Below are 21781 nucleotides of genomic sequence, written 5' to 3'. Positions count from 1 at the left end.
TTTAAAAACAATGCAATATAAAATCTGTAAAACTGAAAGTTGTCTTTGCTTATTGTTTACAGGTGCATCTTGGGCATTTACTCAGAACAAGGCTCGAAGGAGAGGCGTGGACTTTGAGTGGTCTTTGTAAATGTGAATTTGTCGTGTGCATTTTTATAAATCACAGTTTACAAGTCAAATTTGCAGTATTTTGCAGAGTTATTTAAATTGTAAATGTACAGTACATTTCTGGCTACTAGTTGCATTACCTTTACAGTAAAAAGCATAACAAAACAGACAATTACTGTAATTTATATACAGCAAGACGATGTAATTCCACAGCTACATACCACTATATCACAGTAATCCAATGGCATGACAACTGTGAAGTTACAATATACCGCTGTAGTTGCATTGCATTTTGCTGTGAAATGTTTACAGGTAATTACTGTGAAACATGTACAGTACTTTACTGTGAAATATTTAAAATAAATAACTGTGAAAGTAATGCAACTAGTAGCCAGTAATTTATTGTAAAAGTACAGTACCCACAACCTCTCCGGTCAGCCAGGTCTGCCTGTGTCTGCCTCTTTCGATGGCGAGGCGGTGCTTGTACATTGTCATGGTTTTCCTGAGTTTTGTCTTTAACTGTCTTTTACTGTATTCAGGTAATAAAAACACCTTGTGCATGTGTGTATTTATTACACCTATCTGTTCTGTTTAATGTTATTTTCACATGAAAACCCATGGTTATAATTATTCATAAGTATGCAGTGTCATAAATACATCTCTGTACAGGGTGGGGATTTCAACATGCATCATTTCTTGATGTATATTTGTATAGGGAAATATTGTACCTACTTCAGATCATTATTGTCAGTGAAGCACAGTTGCAAGCCAGTTTAAAGACATATTATGACGTCATGATGGCCCAATGTAAGTCAATGGGAAAAATTGTATTAGTTTTTCTTTAATGTTTTAAAAAGTATAACGTTTAAAAATATGAGAAATATATAATCCTAGTGTCCTTTACAAGACCTACACAACACATTTTGAATGAAGTTTCTACGTTAAGGTGTTCGGGCTGAATTAAGCACAGAAGTCGGTACAAAGAATAAAAAGTATAAGAAACGAAGGAATAACAATACGGGGCATTTCATGCACTGTAAGTATTTATATGTATATAGTGTCATAGCTACATCTCGGACGTTTATAACAAAGCAACCCGTTTAAAAATCGGTTGAAAATTGAGCAAGCTATGGTTATTTAAAAAGTACATTTTTCACTACCACCACAATGTTACGGTGAGCGATCTGCCCGGGGTAAGATGGCCGACCTCTGCGGACGTTCGACTCCGTTGGCCGGCAACGCGGATAATGTATCTAGCTAGTAATTCTATATGTCTATGGCTGGCCCCGCTCTCTCTCTGTCCCTACTAAACCAGCCTGCTCACCTGCTACCTGGAGCAGAGACGGAGCATGACTACCACTGTGTAGTAACACTACACTTCTGAAAGATGGCATAAAATGTCAGCTAATTTTGCAACCACAATTTTGAGTTAGCATTAATACCATAATGTCTTTTTTGTATCTGTAACAAGCTGGCAAACACGAATTAAAGCAGCACAACGGATCAATAGATATACGCTAGCTATATGCTATCAGCTAAAACTGACGAAATCTCTTGAAATGTGCTGACTTTGACATAATTACAAACTAGTTATTCAACAACTGTCCTTACACAGTCAAGCAAGTGCAACACAAGACAAAGCAAGATGGCAAATAAGCTTACTAGTTCAGCAGACAGTGGAAAGTTGGGCGGCAAAACTACAAAACGAAGTTATGTGCCTATAGACCCTGCATAGCAATGGCGCGGATGCAATTCTCCATATTAAGAGTCATTGTAGCGCCCCAATTTTTTTCAAGCTGTTATTTTTAGGTTAAACTGATTATCCTAACCCTAATCATGACGTATAATTGTTGCATTGTGTTACTTTAACACAATACCAACAGTCAGAAGATAACATGCCTGTCCTGTTTGAATAGGTTGCCTGACTGATGCTAGCTTTCTCTAATGACTGAAAAGCTTTGTGTAAATGTCTAGGTCGCTTTCTCCATTAAACGACGTACAACATAGGCCTACTGCACAACACAACTCAGAATAAAATTCGCGCATCATTTTAATTTAATTAAAGGTTGATTTAAAACGTACCTGTTTGGACTCCAGCAAGAGGCAGCAGCACAGCCAGAATGAGACTTCAATTGTAAAGTGCCAACGGACAGTTGGCTATTTGGCGCAGCTGTCAGTAAAGCACAGGTGCAAGCCAGTTTAAAGACCCTATTATGACGTCATAATGGCCCAATGTAAGTCAATGGGAAAATTTCGATTCGTTTTTATTTAATATCTTAAAAAGTATAAAGTTTAGAAAAGTGAAAAATACATAGCATAAGTGTCGTTTACAAAACCTACGAGACAAAGTTTGAATGAAGTTTCTACGTTAAGCGGTTCGGGCTGAATTAATCGCAGAAAAAGGTAACAAGAATAAGAAGAAGAAGAAGAAGAAGAAGAAGAAGAAGAAGAAGCCTAGGAATAACAATACAGGGCATTTCATGCACTGTAATAATAGTACATCAAATTTAATAGTGCTTTTCAAAGTTCTCAAAAAACACTTGTAGTAGGCTACAGACAGTCAGTGAGCAACACAATACCAGTATGGTATTCAGTTAAGGCCCTTTCTCCATCTCATCTATTATGGCTGATAATGCAAGAAAAAATACAAAGTGGAAGCTTTATTGCTAGTCACGTCATACAGTGACTGCGTCTACATCAAATCAGGCAACAGCGTTCTTGCGAGTGTGGATGAAGAGCGCATGCGCAGTTTGTCACGTCGCCACACGCTGTGGTTTCCAAGGACTGTTCGAAACACAACACTCATCCTCAGCAGAGCGCTTTGATTCCGCAAAGTGTAGCCTAGTCCACGAGAGAAGTGAAATATGGAGAATTACGTGGTAATAGCAATCAAAACATACTATGACATTATGATTTGTTGATGTGATGTGACAAATGAAGTTATGAGAAAAGTTATTGTTATTTAATGTATACGAAGGGAACTGTTATCGCTTCCAGCAACGTTTATATGAATTAAATGTTCAAATTTCAGCTTTGACTAGGAGGCTATCAAATGATGTGCACGCTTAGGGCTAGGTATCATACCAAGAATCAGAACTAGTCTTTGTTACACTTACAAAGTTTTACCCTCCTCTCAGATTTTAGACGCCATGTGCCACGGTTCTTTTGGAACAACATTACTTGTTAGCGACAGAAAAACCGGTTTGGAACTCACGTTAAAGAAGGTAGGCCATAGCGAATTAGTGAAGGGCAGCTAGTGGTTAGTGAAATCACTGGGCGTCCATAGAAATCCATTATAGCCCAACCTATAGTATAATAGAAATTCTAAACCCATTTCCATTTCCACGTTTTATCCAGACTGAATGTTTAGATGAAGGTAGAGCCAACAAAGCCCTTCAGGAGGTAGGATATGTTTACTTATATTTTTCTACTGATATAATTTATGGATTTCTTATACTTTCTAGTCTTTTTAAGGAGTATGGGAATATATTTGTATTTGATGACCATGGATTAACATAAGTATGAAATGTCTTACTCAAAATGACTTAGAGGGAGATAGCCAGGGTGGTGACAAGATGAATTGACTTTGCCACCAGGATTCCAGGAAATGGGGATTGTGGTGCCAAACAGACACACACACACACACACGCACACACACACACACACACGCACACGCATGCACACACACACACACACACACACAGAAGTGAGGAGTAAAAGTTACAAAATGGGGTTGGAGCCAAACACAAGAGAGTGGGAGGAACTACATTTCTTTAAAAAAACTGACCAGTCGTTCATACAGGGAGATCATTCATGGAGCATCTTCTTATTGTGACTTATTGACTGCAATAAAACTTCAGATTTCTACATTCAGTCTCCGGTCTTCTGATTGCAAAGGTACTAGGAAGTTGCTTTTTCTCTGCAACAGTAGCTTAGGCTCACTGACTGAGCTTGTTGCTTGTTTGTATGAAGGCACTACCTCTTCTGGGGATCAGGCACCCAAACATTGTCTGCTGCAGAGAGATGTTCATATCCTGGGATAAAGAGGTGAATCTCTTTTTTTCAGTTAAATAACTTTTTTTATAATGAATACAAAATTGTGTGGTCGTGTGAAATATCAAAACATGATCACATATACTCAGTACTGAACAAACATATGCATATAATTGTACATCTTTGTAGCATTTTATAATTTGAAGATCAAATGAACACTACGACAGGCCATGTACCGTGATATCACCTTCATGCATAGCTTGTGCTACGTTATTAATTTTATTTATAATATACTACTAATGTCATTATTATTATAATTGTTATTATTATAAATAATAATAATATTTCTGTTTTCCTCTTAGATATCTTCAGTAATCCTCATCATGGTGATGGATTGCCCATACACAGACAGTCTCTCGACCATCATCAGTCACCAGCGGGATGAGAAGAAGAGATTTGGGAAAAAGGTAACATGCCCCTGTTTTCCCACCTCCCTTCTCAGCTGAAGGAGAAGTACTTTGAAGGTCAGCAATGTTGCATGTTCTAAACATGTGTGTGGGGTCTCTGTAGGTCCCTTAGAAACCTGCGAGTAGAGTAGAATACCTTCTCTTCCGTGTTACTCAAAAGGGTTCTCCTTCCTGCTGTTTGTTAGGTCATTGAAACCTTCCTGGGACAAATGACCGATGCGCTGGCCTTCCTCCACACACAGAACATCATCCACAGGTTTCTGATGCAATCTTAACCCATTTAACTTAAGTGAGAGTGGGAGAATTTATATTCTACTGTGTAAAATGTCTCTCTAAAATACTGCCAGAAACCTGAAGCCATCCAACATCCTGGTCAAGGGACTGAACTTCCGCATCTGTGATTTTGGCACGGCCGCCTTCTATGGTGACATGATGAAGCTGAAGGTGAAGACCAAAGAAGGTAGACTGAACACCCAAACACCAACACAACCAGACACACACCAACACAACCAGACACACCAAAGCAACCAGACACACATACACAACCAGATACACCAACACAACCAGACACGCCAACACAACCAGACACACCACCACAACCAGACACACCATCACAACCAGACACACCAACACAACCAGACACATATACACAACCAGACACACTAACACATCCAGACACACCAAAGCAACCAGACACACATACACAACCAGATACACCAACACAACCAGACACGCCAACACAACCAGACAAACACACACAACCAGACAAACACACACAACCAGACACACCAACACAAACACAACCAGACAAACATACACAACCAGACACACCAACAAACTCAGACACACACACACAACCAGACACACCAACACACAACACAACCAACCACAAACAACAACACAACCAGACAAACACACACAACCAGACACACCAACACAACCAGACACACCAACACAACCATTTCATGACATGGATTGGCACCAAATACGTCAGCATCAGCCTTGCAAAGTTCAAGATGATCTTAAACAGTCAATGGGAATTTTGTCAACATTAACACCAGCACTAATGTGTTACATCATAGTTCAGTCTTATCATTTCATTTTCAGCTAAAAACAAACACACTTTAGGGCTTAGCTCCCTTTTAACCACTCTCAGGCAGCTACTCAAAGCCCAAACCAGACATACCGACCCATACATACAGGAGAAACGCATATGCACTTGCAATCACGTTCACTTACACAACCAGAGGCCCTAATTCATATGGACCTACCATACAGAATAGGTCAGTCAGATCTCACACCACAGTCAGTTAGGATCCAGCTGCACCACTGAAGAGGCCACCTTCTAACACAGAGCAAGTGTTTAAGCACTGAGTGTATCGTCAAAATGCCCAGCAGAGGATGTACTTCCTGCGCCAGCTTAGGAAGTACAACCTGCCTCAGGAGCTGCTGATCATGTTCTACACATTAGTTATAGAGCCTGTTCTGTGCACTTCAATAACTCTCTGGTTTGGACTGGCCACCAAACTGGACAAGAACAGGCTCCAACGGACAGTCAGGTCTGCTGAAAAGATCATCGGTGCCAACCTGCCCACCATCCAAGACCTGTACACCGCCAGAGTCAGGAAACGGGCAGGAAAAATCACTGCAGACCCCTCACACAAACTATTGAAACGCCTCCTTGAAACGCCTCCCCTCTGGTAGGCGCTACAGATCACAGTTCACATAAACCTCCAGACACAAAAACAGTTTCTTCCCCCTCGCCGTCTCACTATTGAACAACTAACCAGTAGTAACATATATATTTATCCACTGTAGCATACATATTTATCCCTGCACTTCTTGCACACTCCACTTCTTTGCACTATTGTTGTAACAATTCACAGCTCCTGTATATACTTTCTTAAACTTCATAGACCATTGCACTGTTTGTTTTTGTATTGTGTTTGTTTTGTATTGTGTTGTAATGTATATTTTGTGTAAGCACATTGAGAGTCAGTTTAACAAGTCAAATTGCTTGTTTGTTCAAACTTACTTGGCCAATAAAATCTGATTCTGAAATGGAGACAGTAAGGTGTTAGGTGAAAGTCATGTGCGAATGTGTGAGAGAAAGTCATGTGTAAGCAGATCGCTGAGTCTTTCTTGTACTTTTCCCTCCTTACACACACAAACACACACACACACACACACTTACACACACACACACACTTTACTGCAGGCGACCATTGCTGGATGTCCCCTGAGAGTGTGAGCCAGCAGCTGTGGACGGACAAGTCAGACATCTGGTCCTTGGGCTGTGTGCTGCTGGACATGCTCACCTGCCACATATACAACGTACATGGAGCTCTCTTTATCTTTCCATCTCTGTCTGTCCATTTTTACAGTATGTATGCTCACAGTGCGTTCTTACAATAGATGTTGGTTGGTCACTTTGGTCCCTTCTCAACCCTCTGGGCACTCTCACTGACTTTCACTTTCTGTGTCAGCCTGAGGCAGCGATCCCATTCAGACACTCTTTTTTGTCTCATAAAATATGAGGTGCATTGCTTATATTCCAAAATGTGAAAAAAAGAAGAAGAAAATGCCAGGGGAAAAATTGTTATGTGTGTGATGCTGTGATACGTTATTCTAGACAGCTAGCTTCCTGGCATAGCATAGGCAGAGAGCTTAGCAACAACCCTTTGTTGAAAAAAAAAAACCGCAAAGGTCTTTTTCTGCTTGCTAGCTTCAAGCTTTTCCCTTATTGTGCTCCGCAGAGAAATTGAAATCAAGCGCATGGAAGTGTAAAAGCATGTGAAAATGTGAACACCGCATAAATTATCTCTCTTTCTCGCTATCTCCCTAAGTTCTCTCGCTTTCTCTTTATCTCTCTCTCTCTCTCTCTCTCTCTGTTTCTCTGACACAATCCATCATCTAGCTTCTACTCTCTCTCCTGTCCTTTACTCTTCCTCATACTCACCTTCTCTCAGGCTTAATATATAATTTCCACCCTCCCTATCTCCCTTTCTCCCTCTCTCTCTCTATCTCTCCTCCAGCATGTGGCCTTCCTGTCCCAGTTGTTGAGTATGAAGCATACTCTGAATGCTCTGGACATCATCGTGGCACAGAAGCTTCACTCTGTGCTCCGCATGATGGTCCAGCACAACCCTGAGTACCGGGCCAATGTGTGGTAAGCATAGAACCCTGAGTACCGGGTCAGCCAATGTGTGGTAAGGATAGAACCCTGAGTACCAGGCCAATGTGTGGTAAGGATAGAACCCTGAGTACCAGGCCAATGTGTGGTAAGGATAGAACCCTGAGTATCAGGCAAACATGTGGTAAGCATAGAACCCTGACTATCAGGCAAACGTGTGGTAAGCATAGAATCGAGTACCGGACCATCGTACTGTAAACTTGGAATCCAGAGATGTGCTCAGCTGGCAGAGTGAGGGTGCTGAAATCTCCACGGCCCTTGGGTCAGTCAGTACCCAGTGAACACACACATACTGATCAAATTATATATAAATAAAATATAAAACATATCAGGAAACCTGAGCAGAGGCGCTTAAATCACCATGCCTCCGGTAGGGATTACGGGAAGAGATACTGCACAGAAAAGTAAATGAAAAGAGGAAGAGAAAATGATGATGCCATGACAATGTCATAAGCTATGGGAATAACGTGGTCTGGGCCAAGGGAGACAACAGTGAAAGACCCACCTGAATACCTGTAATCTAGCAGTTTTTGATGGCATTATGGCAGCGTTGTCTGTGTGAAGACAAAGCCCTCTGTATGAAAAAGCTCTCATTCTGTATTAAAGTGTCTACTAAATGAGTTAATCCAAATACACAGTGGCTAGACTCTGTAATCGGTGAAGGTGAATGTTTTTAATCTAAACCAATCCCATAACACAAAGAGCATTCATACTTTTTTAACAAATACATTTGGAATCTTAGAATGAAATTAAATCCTATGATAGCACTTCAATCCTGTTTTATAAGCGATGGTGGAACTCATAAAAGTCAGCTATACTGGGCTGTGTGGTTAGGAACATTACACATAGCCTAAGTTAAAACTTTTAAACACATACCACCATAAACATGTGAGATAATTCGACAAGAGACATTGAAAGACAGCTAACTCACTGCTTCATCAAATTAGAGAAATCAACTATATATATATATATATATCTGGAAACCACTTACAGATTCCGATTAGCTAAATTTGCGTCTGGATGGAAAGGTGTTATCTTTCCCCATCCCACCCATGCTAAGCCATTTCTAGCATAACATGCAATCTACCGTGAAAAACAGAAGGCAGGCGATTTTTTTTAATCAGTTCTCACCACACAACGACGTCTCACTTATCATGTATACCCACTTATTTTTCAGTCAGCATTGGGTATACCCACTTCTCAAAACAGGGTGTTTATCCTGTGCTGTATGAATAAATAAAAAGTATACCCACTTCTCCAGGGACCACTACACCACTGTGAATGTTGATATGTAATGGTATGGTGTTATTGAAACTTACTACGTGTAAAAAAGACTACAAAATTGAACGTTTATTATTCGAGTCTAAAGTTTCTAATGTTGCCTCGGGCGCCTTTACGTGAACATAATTAAAACGTCACATAAGTCCACTAAACAATTCCCAATTCGCACGCTCCAGTAACAGAAGAGAAATACCCCAGAGGAGGGAGGAATGATAAACCAGGTACTTGGTCGCACCGACGAGCTAGATCCTTACCAGCAACGTGGCTAAGCGGTTAGACACAGGTACACAGTACCATTAACCTGAAGAGGGCAGGTTCGAAGCTCGCGAAGCTCGCGTAACATTTGAAAATCTACCTGAAAAGACACAGGATAGATATTCATTCACGAGTGGCAAACATGTCCCAAGTTGCGAAATGACTATCTCAATATCAGAGTAAGCCCGACTCCTGCCAAAAATGAATCTCAAGAACATTACAGAGAGGAAGCTCCGGAATATGAGTGGAACAGCCTCCAAAGTACATTGCAACCCTCGAACTCTGAAAATGAAAGGCAAAGCAAGAATCGTGATATCCCCGAAATCAAAACCCTAAAGACAGAACTCTAAAAACGGAAGGCGAATCAAGAAATGTGATAACCCCGGAGCAAAACCCTAAAGACAGAATACTAATTAAATTATTATCGTGTACATTTTTATTTCGTTTTGTCAGTTGAAAGCTGACCTATAGACAGAATCTCATTCCGTCTCATCACAAGATGTTTTAATTCAATTCCTTGTCGTTTTCAACCAATGGCTGCATCAGGGTGTGTGTGGCTAGACTGCTGACAGTCAATATGCTAATAAGAGCATTTCGCACCTCTGTCAGCGGGAGGTGAGAATGCTAAACACATCGCCCCCCCTCCCCTCGCAGGTTCCTTCCCGGGAAATTCCGTTGGTATGCGGCAGACGGATATTTCGGGGGAATGTCCGCGATCAGCCAGGAATGGTGATCATTCGCGGCTGTATCACAGCGCATACGGGCCCGATAATCTTGCTTTTCGTGCAGTGTGCTGATATGAACATAAATTGACCATGAGAGCATAAGCCGGTCTTTCCTTTCTCCTGCATAGGGACCTGATGAGAGATCCGCTGGTGCAGAGGTGTCTGGTATATGAGAGTATAAACTGGTTTCTCCTCTGTCTCCTGGTGCAGGGACCTGATGAAAGATCCACTGGTGCAGAGGTGTCTGGTGCTCTGTGGCTCCCCAACGCATGTCATGAAAACGCTTCCCTCTGGAGTCAGCGGACCCCCTTTCCACGAAGGTCTCCACAAAGTGCTAGGTAGTTAAACCCAGCACCTAGGCCTCCACAAAGTGCTAGGTAGTTAAACCCAGCACCTAGACCTCCACAAAGTGTTAGGTAGTTAAACCCAACACCAAGGCCCAGCTCCAGCTCAAGGGCAGCAGGTGGAGCCCAATGAAGCTAAACTATGCCTTAAGCTTTGCTCCAGGGAGAGGGTCATTTAGAGCAGTGGTCCCCAACCACCGGGCCGCGGCCCGGTACCGGTCCGTGAGGCATTTGTTACCGGGCCCAGAGAAAGAATACATAATTTATATAATTTCCGCTGTATTCATTATTAGCGTCTGAGAGGTGTTTTATTTTGAAAAATTACCGGATTTTCTAGGACGTATCATTCGCCTGTGCCTCTTGTCACGTCAAGACGCTTGTCTCGTTCAAGTGATACGTCACTCAAAAAGAATCCCGCAAATTAGCGAAAATGAGTACAAAACTAAAATCTTTGGAGAGCTTATTTGAAAAGGCCCACTAGGGAGCCTACGCCTCCAAAACATAAAGCTTCTTTTAACAGACAATACCAGGAGTCATACTTAAAATACGGGTTTATCGCAACAGGTGATTCTCGCGCAACAAGTCTGCTCTGTATAATATGTGGCGACAAGCTAGCAAATAAGCCAATGAAGCCTTCAAAACTGCTTCGGCACAGGGAGACCAAGCACTGATTCAGCGTTATGGTGAGTTGTATTTTTCATGCACTTAACATTCGTAATACAATTGTGTTGGTCGCAAGTTAACGCCACTTCACGTTAATGTTAGCTTTTATAGACTCCATTCTATCAAACTCGCGCTTGCCTCACGGGTGCAATTGATTGATTCACATCAATATGAATGGATGACCTGATTTACAAGTGGTGAAAAATTATACCTTGAAGTCGGTCCGTGAAAAAAATTGCCTCGTTAAAACGGTCCGTGGAGCAAAAAAGGTTGGGGACCCCTGATTTAGAGAGCACCCGGATGCATGGTGTGCAAGATGAATTAGGAACATTAGAGGGATCCTGAGAAGAGTAAGATATCCTTACATTAGTCATTCCTCTACTGATTGGCTTTTGTCCAGCCAGGTACTCTGAGGGAGTTTTCAGGAAAGGCAGCCATAATACAATAAAAACTCCCAACTCTATATCTGTTAGTCTGAGCCCAAACACAGAATTATGGCCCTTATATATTCAGTAACAAAGAAAAATATATGTTTTTTTCTTTGACCTGCCTTGCACATTGAAGGGCATTATGCCATTTTAGTATGAAATGTATATGCAAGATCTTTGCCAGATATTTTTCATGTGTGACAAGTGTAATTCCTATATGTTTTTTACAGACCTTTTCCATATGCATGCTTGCGCAACTCACTGAGTGTGTTTTGGCCTTTTCGATTCCAGACTTTATGCTGACCTATAAAGATGTAGAGTCAGCTCAGCTGCAGATCCTGTCATATCTGATGTCAGAGAAGAAACAAGGTAAGACATCCAGGTTCTCAGATAACGCTATTAACAGCAGCTCTCATTCCTCTATTAACAATAATAGCTCAATAGCTCTATCTACAGCCAAACATTTTGTGTGTTTCCGCTCAGAAACCAGTGTCCGCTCTACCATGTCTTGTGCGTTGTGTCCATCAGGAATGTAAATGTTTAGAGATCTGTTCAGGTGATGATACAAAGGGAAACATTAGTCTGCACTTTCTCGCTGTTATTGGGCTGCTGATTTGTATCTAGAGATTTTCAATCATCGGTGGGCAACTTGTTGAGATCATCCCATCAGAACACCAGGAACTGGTCATGTGATTACCCAGCAACATTGCTCCTTCAGTCTCCTGGCTTTAAGTAAGCCTGCTGTGTGTCGTCCTGTCTCCCTGTCTCCACAGTGACGGGTCAAAAGGACGAGGTGGTGAGGGCCACCTGCACTACCATGAAGGCCCATAAGGACTCTCCTGCTGTCCAGCTCAAAGCCTGCAAGGTCCTGCAGGTGTGTGTGGACGCAGGTAAGATTAGTTTTTCCTCATGTGTGTCAGTACACTACAATCATTAAAGGAAAGAGAGAGACTATAATTTTGTATCCCTCCTGTCTAAGTAATGAGGCTCGGGGCAATGCATCTCTGAACAGTGTTCATTTGGTGAGTCTTAGAGGCACTACTTGTGCATGAGATCTTGGCTTATGTATGGTTTTATAAGCCACTCGTTTTCAAATTAATTTTGATAGCATATGGTCATGTGAAGGACAGATAAACACCTGTGTCTTCCCCACTAGCCATCCAGGATATGCCCTATGCAGTTCTGGAACACCCTGCAAAAATGGAAGAAAAGCTTTCACACGCATGACATTGCCAGCTATACTGCTAAAAGACACCAGTTATTGTGTTGGCAAACTTTATCAGTGTCAGCTTGGCTCAAGGTTTTAGCAGGCCTTTTAGGTAGTTAGCTTACTACTTTTGGAACAAAACTCCGCATTGCTGCTTTAAGTACAATGGACATCAAGAGGCTTGTCTTCCAAAAGTGCCAATGACCAAAAGAATGCAAACTGAACTATCATTTCACCCTACAGTCATGCTTTTCTGTAAAGCCACACACAGTGGAGTAAGTGTACACTGTGTGAATGGGCATTTAACACAGTGAGTGAGTGCACACTGTTAGTGTGAGCTCTGTGGTGTATGGCCATTTAACACACAGTGAGTGAGGGCACCTTTTGCGGTTGGGCATTTAACACACAGTGAGTGAGTGCACACTGTGCGTATGGGCATTTAACACACAGTGAGTGAGTGCACACTGTGCGTATGGGCATTTAACACACAGTGAGTGAGTGCACACTGTGCGTATGGGCATTTAACACACAGTGAGTGAGTGCACACTATGCATATAACACACAGTGAGTGAGTGCTCACTGTGCGTATGGGCATTTAACACACAGTGAGTGAGTTGCCACTATGTGTATGGGCATTTAACACACAGTGAGTAAAGGCTGATTTATGCTCAGAGACGTAAGCGTAAGCGCAAGGGCAAGATGTTTAGGTTACTAAAATATTCTGCATGTCTACTCAGTTTTACAGTGCTTCCCAAGTAAATGTTTGAAAAGAACTTCAAGCTTCAGACTTTCTGTTGGGAACCTGTTATCTTTCTGCAGAGCAAATGTCAGGCTCATACAAAAACATTAACGTGAATTAATTGATGCTAATACCTAGCGCGGTGTCTATAGGATTTCCCATATACGTTAGCATTAAGCTAACGTATTTTCTACCACAATAAAACATGCAATACTATGTGATTGTTTTTAGGAACTAATGTTACGTGATGAGATTACTAAAATGTATACTGCATGTCTGCTCAGTTAAACAGTACTACCCAAGCAAAGGTTTGAAAAGAACTTCAAGCTTCAGACTTTCTGGTTAGGGAAACAGTTTTCTATCTGCCGAGCAAATGGCAGGCTCACGGCAACACGCGCAACCTTTGGGAGCATGAACTGCTATGAGTAAATTTTGCGCAACAATGTGACACCAACGCTGAACCAAGCAAGCCCCTTAAGTGGACACTGTGTGTATGGGCATTCAACAAATAGTGAGTGAGTGTACACTGTGCGTGTGGGCATTTAACACACAGTGACTGAGTGTACACTGTGCTTATGGGCATTTTCTGCTGTCTCTGATTAACCCCTCTCATTGATGCTTGTTGTCTGTTCCCTGTTCTTCGCCTCACTGCCCCAGGAAAAGAGAATGGAGTGCAGAAGCAGTGTGTGTATGAAAGAGGGGTCATGTCCTGTGTCCTGTCTGCAGTGGACGTACATGCTGGACGTCCTGAGCTGCTGACCGAAGCCTTCCTCCTCATCTTCCTCCTCTCTGAAAACAGTAGGTTATCACTCTCTCTCTCATTCACACACACACACACACTCTCTCTCTTTCTCTCTCTCTCTCTCTCTCTCTCTCTCTCTCTCTCTCTCTCTCTCTCTGTGAGATTGTTTGGAATGTTTCCCTGTATACCAATTTTGTGTAGTTGTTGGAATGTGAGATCAGCTATTTTACAGTATGAAAATTGAAACGCCGTGTTTGTGGATAGATAGCTGTAGTATTCTAGATCTACAATTCTATCTAACCTGAACAAAGTGGTTGTCAGCAGTGACACAGAAAGTATTCTTTCATCTTGTGCAATTCAGTGTCAATTCCAAATGGCCACAGTTGAAAACAGCTGCACAACTCACTGTGTTGATTGATTTATTTCTTTCTTTCTTCAGACAAAGCAGCGCAATTGTTTCTGGAACTAAACGGGGTAGCCCAGGCAGGGAGAACACTGAAGGCTTTCCCTGACCACCAGCTCATTGCCAGACACGCCCTCAGGTCCATCTGGAGGACTTTAGAAGCAAGTGAGTGAGTGACAGGCATGCATGGGGTGTGTCAATGTGAAAGCTCACATCAGCTTCTTCATGAGGACAACATGGAGTGGTTTTGTTGGCATGGATATTTATCAGAGCCATTTCAGATCCGTGCTAGAGCCATCCACAGAATCTTCTACTCGGAGAGCTTAATCAGTACACTCACCTTGTTTTAACCTTGCCTTGTAAATTAACTCCTAGCTGGTGTTTTAAGACTTGAAAAATCACATCAGCTTGTACAGGTTAACACTGAAATATGCCTGAGGCACTTGCTAGACCTGTGCTAGACCTGTGCTGAATTTGTCCCAGACCCACCTAATGTGATCTACGGTCTGTAAACCTGCCCTGCTGTGACTCTTCCCTGCAGATGAGCCCCCAGCTGGTGTGTGTCTGTGGAAGAGTGTGGAGGCTGTGTGCGCGGTGGCAGATGCCCACCCCCAGGACGGAGTGCTGATGGGGGCCGTTTGCTCCGCCCTGCTGGCCCTCTCCCTCCGAGGTGAGAGATCTGCCTCTGAGTTTTGGGGGTTCAGAGTTTGCTCCAGGATTGGGGATCCAGAGTTTGACCTTTGCTCCAGGATTGGGGGTTCGGAGTTTGACCTTTGCTCCAGGAGTGGGGGTTTGGAGTGAGGCACTCACTGGATATTTGGGGTTTGGTGATGTCACTTCCACTCTGAGTTGGCGATGGATTGAGACAGATTTTTTGGATGGACACGTTTTTTTCTTTCCTAAAGCTGGCTTTCCCATGGGGATTTCAGAGGACTAGTATTTACTCTTTAACAATACAGATCTACATAAAACATTTTGTGAAGGGTAAATGGTTTGTGTTTGTCTTGCGTGCAAAATAAGATGCTACCATTTACCGACTCGTTTCTGTTTGTGCCCCCTGTCTTTCCAGTGACCTTTGAAAATGGTGACATTGAGGACGCCACCCTGGTGCTCTTGCGGGCTGTGAAAGAGCACTCATGCCAGCCCACTCTGGTGCAGCATGCCTTCCTGGCACTGGCCAATCTCACCCACATGTCCAGTGGGTACAAAAGCAACATGAGACACATTACTCTATTTGCCTTTAGGACTGCATTTTGTATTAAGTACTGTTTAATCTGCTTATTCAGTAGATGCAATATGAAAAGAGGCACTTTCTGCTGGTGGTTTTTAGTGCTGCCTCGTGTTTTCAGTATTCTTTTGCCTGCAAACCTGCATGTCCAGCTGATACAATGTCAAGAGAGTCACTTTTCACTATGTATCTTTAGTCTTGTCTGGCAAAATGGACAGGTCGGATCAAGGCTTTATGTGTTCAGTACTGTTTGAAACAGTGTAAAGGTCATGTTAAAGGATGTATGTGTTCAGTACTGTTTGACACAGTGTAAAGGTTGTAAAGATCATGTTAAAGGCTTTATGTGTTCAGTACTGTTTGACACATTGTAAAGGTTGTAAAGGTCATGTTAAAGGCTTTATGTGTTCAGTACTGTTTGACACAGTGTAAAGGTTGTAAAGGTCATGTATAAGGCTTTGTGTTGTGACAGAGGCGGCATGTTTGCGTCTCCTGGTTGCCCCCGGCGGCGGAAGTGGCATTGTCGTAATGAGGGAGGCCAGGCAACAGTATCCCAACGACCCCCAGCTCAGCCACAACATGGCCCGAGTTCTAGCAGCCATGACTGAGCACGGTACGTACGGACAGGAAGGGCTTCCTCAAACTCAAGACTAATAATATATATATATATATATATATATATATATATATATATATATTAGGGCTGGGCAACGATTACAATTTGTTATCGCGATTAATCGCATGATTTCCCTGATTAATCACGATTAATCGCATTTGTATACGCAAAATCCGACAATGAATTCAAAAGTAGTTTACAGTGCACATTAATGTTATCCTGTTCGTAAATAAAACTGGCCACTAAATCTGGAGCCACAATCATATCATTAAAACAGGCAATTTCTGAGGTAACAGCAGAAACATTTTACTTTCATCAGGCAGCAGTATAACCAGTCTATATTCAGTACCAAATGTCCCTGTTATAGTGAGAAACCACAAAACACTTTCAGTGCAGTTTGCCAATTTCTAGAACTTGACACTGTTGTTTTAAATGTACTGCCATATGAACTAAAGTGCCATTGCATTTGTTGTGCAAACACTTAACATCAGCATTTGTATCTAGAAGAAGTTACTACTACATAATAATTACTTGTTTAAACTAAACATGTAATAATTCAAATTATTTTATTATATGAGTAATATTCCTATTTTAAAAGTATACATATATCTCATGTTGCCATTCTGTATGCTGAGTATAATGATTTAACATAAATTACATACCTTGTGCATGTGTGTATTCATTGCACTTATCTGTTCTGTTTAATGTTATTTTCATATGAAAACCCATGGTTATAATTATAATTGTTCATAAGTTAGCAGTGTCATAACTACATTTCTGACGTTTATAACAAACCGAACCGCTTAAAAATCGGTTGAAAATTGACAGACGTTCAACTCCGTTGGCCGGCAACAAGACGAGATATATATATATATATGCATGGGGTGTGTCAATGTGAAAGCTCACATCAGCTTCTTCATGAGGACAACATGGAGTGGTTTTGTTGGCATGGATATTTATCAGAGCCATTTCAGATCCGTGCTAGAGCCATCCACAGAATCTTCTACTCGGAGAGCTTAATCAGTACACTCATATAGCTATGGTTTATCCGTTTGCGGTTTTGCGGCAGACTTTTTCAAAATAAAAGCCTTTGAGCAATATAATAAAACCTGCGTTAACGCGCGATAAAATAATTGTCGGCGTTAAATAATTGATGAATTAACGCAAGATTCACGCGTTAACTTGCCCAGCCCTTATATATATATATACAGTACTGTGCAAAAGTTTTAGGCAGGTGTGAAAAAATGCTATGAACTAAGAATGCTTTGAAAAACGTAAACAATAAATGTTTATTTTTTATCCATTTAAATGGTAAGACTGAGCACAGCAACAAGACACAACGTAGTTATACTGCATCAGCAGGGTCTCTCCCAGACAAAGATTTCAAAGCAGACAGGGGTTTCAAAATGTGCAGTTCCAGCTCTTTTGAAGAAGACGTTGAGGATCGTAGACGCAGTGTTAAGCCAAGGAAACTTAATGCAGCTGATGAAAAACACATCAAGCTTATTTACCTTCGAAATCGGAAGATTTCAAGCAGTGGCATCAGCTCAGAACTGGCAGAAACCAGTGGTACCCAGGTACAGACATTTACTGTCCGGGGAAGTCTGGCCAGAAGTGGTCTTCATGGAAGAGTTGCAGCCAAAAAGCTCTACCCCGACAAGGAAACAAGGCCAAGTGACTGAACTAAGCACGTAAACATAGAAACTAGGGTGCAGAAACATGGCAGAAGGTGCTCTGGACTGATGAGTCAAAATTAGACATATTTGGCTGTAGAAGAAGGCAGTTTGTTCGCTGGAGGCTGGAGAGAGGTACAATAATGAGAGTCTGCAGGCAACAGTGAAGCATGGTAGAGGTTCCTTTCCAGTTTGGGGCTGCAGATTGGATCAGTTGTACTTTGCCTGGCTGAGGTTTGTAAAAGACCATAAGGATTGAAAAAGCGGACTGCAGGTTCTTCTAAGTTCGTCTTCTCTGATGAGTCCGATTTCACAGTAGGTGCAAGACTCTCTGGCTTGTAGGCCTCTCCAGGTCTCCGTCTAACCATCAGACGACCATGTGTTGGGCAAAGCTGAAAATTGGACTCATCAGAGAAGACGAACTAGGAGACCATCCAGTCCGCTTTTTTCAATCCTTATGGTCTTTTACAAACCTCAGCCAGGCAAAGTACAACGTTGTCCCGGAAGAAAAACTTGCTTCCTTTAGCTCTGACAATGTTCCCCAACTCTGAGAAATGTTTTTTCCAGCAGGGCAATGCTCCATGCCACACAGCCAGGCCAGTAAAGGTGTGGATGGAGTATCACCAGATCAGGACCCTGTCATGGCCAGCCCAATTTCGAGACCTGAATCCCATAAAAAACCTCTGAAATGTGATCAAGAGGAAGATGGATGGTCACAAGCCATGAAAAGAAGCCGAGCTGCTTGAATTCTTGTTCCAGGAGTAGCATAAAGTCACCCAACGGCAATGTGAAAGACTGGTGGAGAGCATGCCAAGACACATGAAAGTTGTGATTTTAAATCAAGGTTTTTCCACCAAATATTGATTTCTGAACTCTTCCTAAGTGTAAGCATTAGTATTGTGTAGTTTAAAAATGAATATGAGCTTGTTTTCTTTGCATTATTCGAGATCTGAAGACACTGCATCTTTTTTGCTATTTTGACCAATTGTCATTTTTCTGCAAATAAATGATCTAAATGACAATATTTTTATTTGAAATTTGGTAGGAATGTTGCCAGTAGGTTATAGAATAAAACAAAAATGTACATTTTACTTTAACACATACCAATAAATAGTAAAACCAGAGAAACTGATAATTTTGAAGTGGTCTCTTAATTTTTTCCGCGGCTGTATATGATAACAACCACAACAACAAAAACACTAATCTAACTTTCTTATTTACCTGATGCTTCTATTCCAAACGATTTACAGTATAAACACGTGATAAATAACCATCAGTATGTGTGATGGAAAATAATCCATGACTTTTATGTTGTTAACGCCACCAGTGAAGCTATGCACTGCAAAATTGAAATCTTAGAAAGCAAGTTAATGCTTGATCACCACTGACAAGTACAAAACTGCTTTTTCAAAGTCGGAATCAAGACAAATGTACTTTACAGTCTGGCCACACTAGTTTAAGGATATATTTGGGTACTTGTTTAAAAATCTAAGTCTTTCCTTATTTTAAATAATATATCCCCCAATGTATTACTTTTTTCGTGTTTTTAAAAGCTGAATTTTTGCATTGTGATCAATAAATGAATACATTACTGAATGACTCCTGTTTGCAGAGGAGGTGTTGGGGGAGCTGATTTATGTCCAAGTTCAAGAGGATCTGGAGCTGAATGAAGCTGACTGTGCTGCAGACGAGGTGAGCTGCTGTCTGGGTTAAAGTGCTCTCTACTCTGAAGCGCTAGTCTTTGAGATGAGTTTGGTGAAAGGATTACATAAGGCACACCTGTCCCTCTCTCCATCTTGTTTAGCTCTCATGAGCTGATGACAGATTCAATTAGCAGGTTTCAGAGGAGGTGAAGCAGGTGATGAAACAAGATGAACAGCTTTAGTTGAGTTGAGTGTTGTGTGGTGAGCTGGTCTCTGGGCTGAACTGGTCTCTGGGCTGAAATGAAACTAGTTGGGCTCCTGTGTGGTGAGCTTGACTGTTTAGTTCAACAGGTCCTTGCTGAGCCAAACTGGTACTCTGTTGTACTCTGATCAGATGCGCTCAGTGCCGCTGCTAGCCATTTTGGTGCCCTAAGCAAAACTCCTTTATAATCCCACCCCCCCCGGCCAACAGCTGACCAACAATAATTGAAATCGAAAGGTTTCTTTAGCCATACCATAAACCTATTCATTTCAGTGTAATTTTGGAAAACCACTACTGGACTTGCTTGGATGTATTGAATAGCAATAGTCAAGACCACTACTGGACTTGCTTGGATGTATTGAATAGCAATAGTCAAGACCACTACTGGACTTGCTTGGATGTATTGAATAGCAATAGTCAAGACCACTACTGGACTTGCTTGGATGTATTGAATAGCAATAGTCAAGACAATTATGACAAGTTTCTCTCAAATTTCATGTTGTTTTTTTGAAATAGCATATTTTTTTTTGGCCCGCGCTCCGGTCAGAATCAGAGACAGGACGTAATTTGTTAAACAGCATTTTAACCCATTTCGAAGAGGGCCTCTGTCTCAACGTCCTATGTAACTCAGACTGGTTGCAGTTCACTGATTCCAATTGAATCGTGATTTTAGATACTCTATTTGATGTGGGGCAGCCTGTCCTTCAGTCGAGGCATGATAATCTCTCGCTACAAGTTTCACCTGTTCGTGTTGGCGTAGCAAATTACTATTATTATTTTTTTGTTGGCGTAGTCAAGTGAAGTTGAGAGGCGCGTGTCTCCAGGGCATAGATTACACTACACTGTCATATTTTTCTCTTTTCACGGATACTAAAAAAAGGCTGTGATTTACGGGACTGGAGCTGTCCCTGACGGGACAAAACCAAATCACCCATAATTCGGGATGACACGGACAATTCGGGACGTTTGGCAACCCTACTTGCACCTAAGTTATAACATATTTGAGTGTGCTAACATTATCAATAACGTCAGCTAGTTCGAGGTGTATGCATAGGCTAACCATTTAATTAGCAGCACATTACCCGAAAGTGATGCAAGGGCATCATCTTGCAGTTTCTTACTCTTTCTTTTTTTCTGCCTGGGGCTGCTGTTGTCTTTTTGAGGCCATATTCGAAAAGTTGACCTAGCCTACTGTCAATACAGGAAAGGGCACCCAAGGCGAGCTTGGGAAGCTGAGTGTGTATTTGTTCTAGTCATAACATCATAACTTTTTTTGACCAATTCAATATATCTCTTGTTCTGCCTGTTTTGTCATATACATGCCTAAAAGGCCTTATTTCTATGCTGAAATAATATGCCCCCTCAGGACGTGGTGCCAGGTTATGGAAGCGGCGGCACTGGGTGCGCTGGTTGCATCTGATGACCCAAGCTGACCTCTGATGACTGATGACTGATGACTGATGACTTTGTTTTACCTGAAGGCAATTATGTATCACAAGGCGACAGTGTTAACTTGTCCTCCACTTCACCCATCAGGATATGAAGATGCTGGTCCAGCAGACTCTGTCAAAGCTGAGGGAGATTGAGAAGACTTCCTCATCATGACATCATCGAGCTGTGGATGGATGACAGGAGAATACAGAGTTAAAAATAACAGATGGCACTGTTGTGAATTTGGTTTATTTTTTACTGTTTCTGAGGGGTATGAAGTATTTGCACGTAATTTTTCCTCCATAAACACCCTTTTCTTTATACATTGGAATGTATTTATTAACTTGTTTGTACAATTTATCGCTGTTTCTTAAAAAACAGCT

At 41.7% G+C, this 21781-nt stretch overlaps 1 protein-coding gene across 1 annotated transcript in view; it reads left to right on the top strand.

The window, feature by feature from the left end:
- The window catches only part of LOC308377303 (serine/threonine kinase-like domain-containing protein STKLD1), a gene marked incomplete at both ends in the record, with an annotated part of 28390 nt that extends 6818 nt beyond the window's left edge, over positions 1-21572 (top strand). The window contains 15 exons of the mRNA XM_080853886.1: positions 4464-4568; positions 4754-4824; positions 4916-5028; positions 6787-6902; positions 7604-7737; positions 10233-10360; positions 11749-11826; positions 12231-12347; positions 14061-14201; positions 14585-14713; positions 15090-15218; positions 15618-15746; positions 16246-16386; positions 19675-19754; positions 21504-21572. Coding sequence (XP_080710012.1) covers positions 4464-4568; positions 4754-4824; positions 4916-5028; positions 6787-6902; positions 7604-7737; positions 10233-10360; positions 11749-11826; positions 12231-12347; positions 14061-14201; positions 14585-14713; positions 15090-15218; positions 15618-15746; positions 16246-16386; positions 19675-19754; positions 21504-21572 — 1680 coding nt within the window. The remainder of the gene's footprint in view (positions 1-4463; positions 4569-4753; positions 4825-4915; positions 5029-6786; positions 6903-7603; positions 7738-10232; positions 10361-11748; positions 11827-12230; positions 12348-14060; positions 14202-14584; positions 14714-15089; positions 15219-15617; positions 15747-16245; positions 16387-19674; positions 19755-21503) is intronic.
- Positions 21573-21781: the final 209 nt, after the last annotated feature.

This window comes from Sprattus sprattus (genome assembly GCF_963457725.1).
Source record: "Sprattus sprattus genome assembly, chromosome: 16".
Classification (NCBI taxonomy): Eukaryota; Metazoa; Chordata; class Actinopteri; order Clupeiformes; family Clupeidae; genus Sprattus; species Sprattus sprattus.
Note: the sequence above shows the minus strand (reverse complement) of the source record. Positions and strands in the feature narration are given on the sequence as shown.